The following is a 2314-nucleotide window of genomic DNA, read 5'->3' as shown; positions in this document are numbered from 1 at the left end:
CTACTAGGTTTTGCTATTAGAAAACAAATAGAACCAACTATTAAATATCTACTTCATTGCAAATATACCACTAAGGACACTTTAGAAAACAGCAGGTGATTTTTGCCCACAAACTACAAGCACCTTAAATCCCACTTAGGCACATTATAATGAATTAAATGGCATTCATTTTACTCTTGGTGCCTCTATGTATGAACTCCTGAAATAAATAATAATTGATTGCTGCACCCCTACTTGCATAATGGCTACAATTTTAAAATGATACTGGAAAGGGCTGTAAATTGCAGAAGCACTCTCTCATTTTCTTAAGAGAGCCTAAAGAATGCAAACAGTTTAGATCTCACTGATAAACAGGTCTGCTGCTTTTTAAAGGAGACTCCATCCCCTTTCCATTGAGATCTACAAAGCACAGCCTGCCTACGCAGCCCAGTAACTTCTTTTTGTGTATAACTCTTTCAGTAATCCACCCCAATGGAAAAGTGATCCCTAAAACATTCCTTAGCACCTCAGGAGAAAGCAGTGCATTTCCAAAGGTTTTAAAGTATTTTCTTTTGTCAATGGACTAAGTCGTCGTCATCAAGGCGAAGCAAGAGGATGAATTAAGTGTTGTGTCTTCCATGGAATTTCATGCCATCCACCCATCCATTCCATATTGATTCTGAGCCTGATTTGCACCAGGCATGGAAGAAAAACCATTCTGAGCAGTACCAAACAACACAGTGCTGTCCCAACGGTCACTGAGCCTCTGGTAGAGGAGATAAATATTGAACACACTAGAATATGTCATTCTGATGTGGAAAAAAAATGTCAGATGATAAAGGAACTCATTTAGACCTGGAGTGCTATGATCATCAGAAAAGGGCACTTAAGCTGAGAGGTCACCCAGTCATTACCACTTTGACAAGGAGAAAGGCATTTTGGTAAACAATCACCAAAGGGATTTGAACTTCACTAATGAACAACTTACTGGGTTAGACCTCTCCTCCAGTGCTTGCTGTGTATGTATGAGCATCCTTTGACTCTTGCCTATTTCTTGCTGGCTGGTGTAAAATCCTATTACCTGCATACAAAAAGTCTCACTTTATAATGATTTATTATAATGTGCAAACTGCTATGCTTGGCCTAGAAACACCCCAAAAATCATCTGCCAGAGGCATAAAAAGCAGAGGCTGGTCATCAGCAAGAACAGGTAAACCAAACGTTTTACTAGAGACCAGACAATCACAAGTCCTTTGCTCAGTAAAGTGCCAGCTCCTCTGGGCAGTAAGGTGGTTCCCGCACTATAATAAAAGGGACCTAGAAGACCTAATGTTAGCTGCCTACATGGAAATTATGTTCGCTAGGTAAATCAAAAACTGGATCACCATTTCCAGTTCCTGGCCCTGCAGACTGAGAGGAGGATATAGGAAGTAGCCTTTGAGTATAACAGAGTGGAGAGGTGCTCTGCGTGGGGGAAGACTGAGAGTGAGAGGTGGAGGCACAAGTGGGGAGCGCATGAAGAGCTCAGGACCCTGGGACAGCCCACCATGCCCGGTACTGGGGCGTTTCCTAACCTCCCACCACCTGCATCATCGGGCAGTAAGGGCAATCTAACCCTCCCCTAAAGACCCCGACCTTCAAGGTTCTGCTCAGGCTGGCCCAGGGAGGCACCAAGAGCCCTGTACAGGGCCGGAGCCCACCAAATCCTGGTACCCGGGTCCGCAGCGCAGGGGAGGGTGCACTTGGGTGGGAGAATGGCAAAGACAAAACTCTCCCCGCCCACCCGAAGAAGCCAACCACACCCCCTGAATCCCTCAACCCAAGCAGCCCCCGAGTCAGCCCCCGCGATTCTCTGCTCAGGCCCCCTCGGGTTCCAGTTCGTGCCGCGCGCGGGCTCCGCAGGGACACTAAAGCAAGTGAGAGTGAATCGGGGTGCGCAAGGCGAGGGAGGGCGCTCTGCGCGATGTCACACTCCCGGCCCTGCTCCAGGGCGCCCTCCCCGGGTCCGCGGTCCCGGGATGGGCGCGCCGACCCCTACACAGAGACCGGCTGAAGGTTCGAGCAGCCCCTGCACTCACCCATTGGCGCCAAGACGAGCCGAGCCGCCGAAGCAGCGTGAAAGTTGGCGGAACCGGGCGTTGGGTTCGGAGCGCCGGGGTCGCGGCGCGGGGATCGGGGGGCGCGAGAGTCGGGACGGGGCTGCTGCTGGGCCGGCTTCTTCCTCAGCGGCGGTGGTGGCAGCTCAGCGCCGCCCGCTACTGCCTCTGCTGCTGCTGCCGCTGCTGCCCTGGGGCGACTCCTGCTGCTGCCGCTGCTGCATCGCGGCCCCGCTGCA

General features: G+C 50.9%; 1 protein-coding gene across 1 annotated transcript in view; it reads right to left on the bottom strand.

Annotated features, from left to right (window-relative positions):
• Window positions 1–2308, bottom strand: part of Sh3kbp1 (SH3 domain containing kinase binding protein 1) — a 359863-nt gene extending 357555 nt beyond the window's left edge. Inside the window, 1 exon segment of the mRNA XM_031370222.1 lies at window positions 2058–2308. Within this exon segment, the coding sequence (XP_031226082.1) occupies window positions 2058–2061 (4 nt within the window). The 5' untranslated portion in view covers window positions 2062–2308.
• Between the last annotated feature and the right edge of the window lie 6 nt (window positions 2309–2314).

Source organism: Mastomys coucha, chromosome X (assembly GCF_008632895.1).
Source record: "Mastomys coucha isolate ucsf_1 chromosome X, UCSF_Mcou_1, whole genome shotgun sequence".
Classification (NCBI taxonomy): Eukaryota; Metazoa; Chordata; class Mammalia; order Rodentia; family Muridae; genus Mastomys; species Mastomys coucha.
Note: the sequence above shows the minus strand (reverse complement) of the source record. Positions and strands in the feature narration are given on the sequence as shown.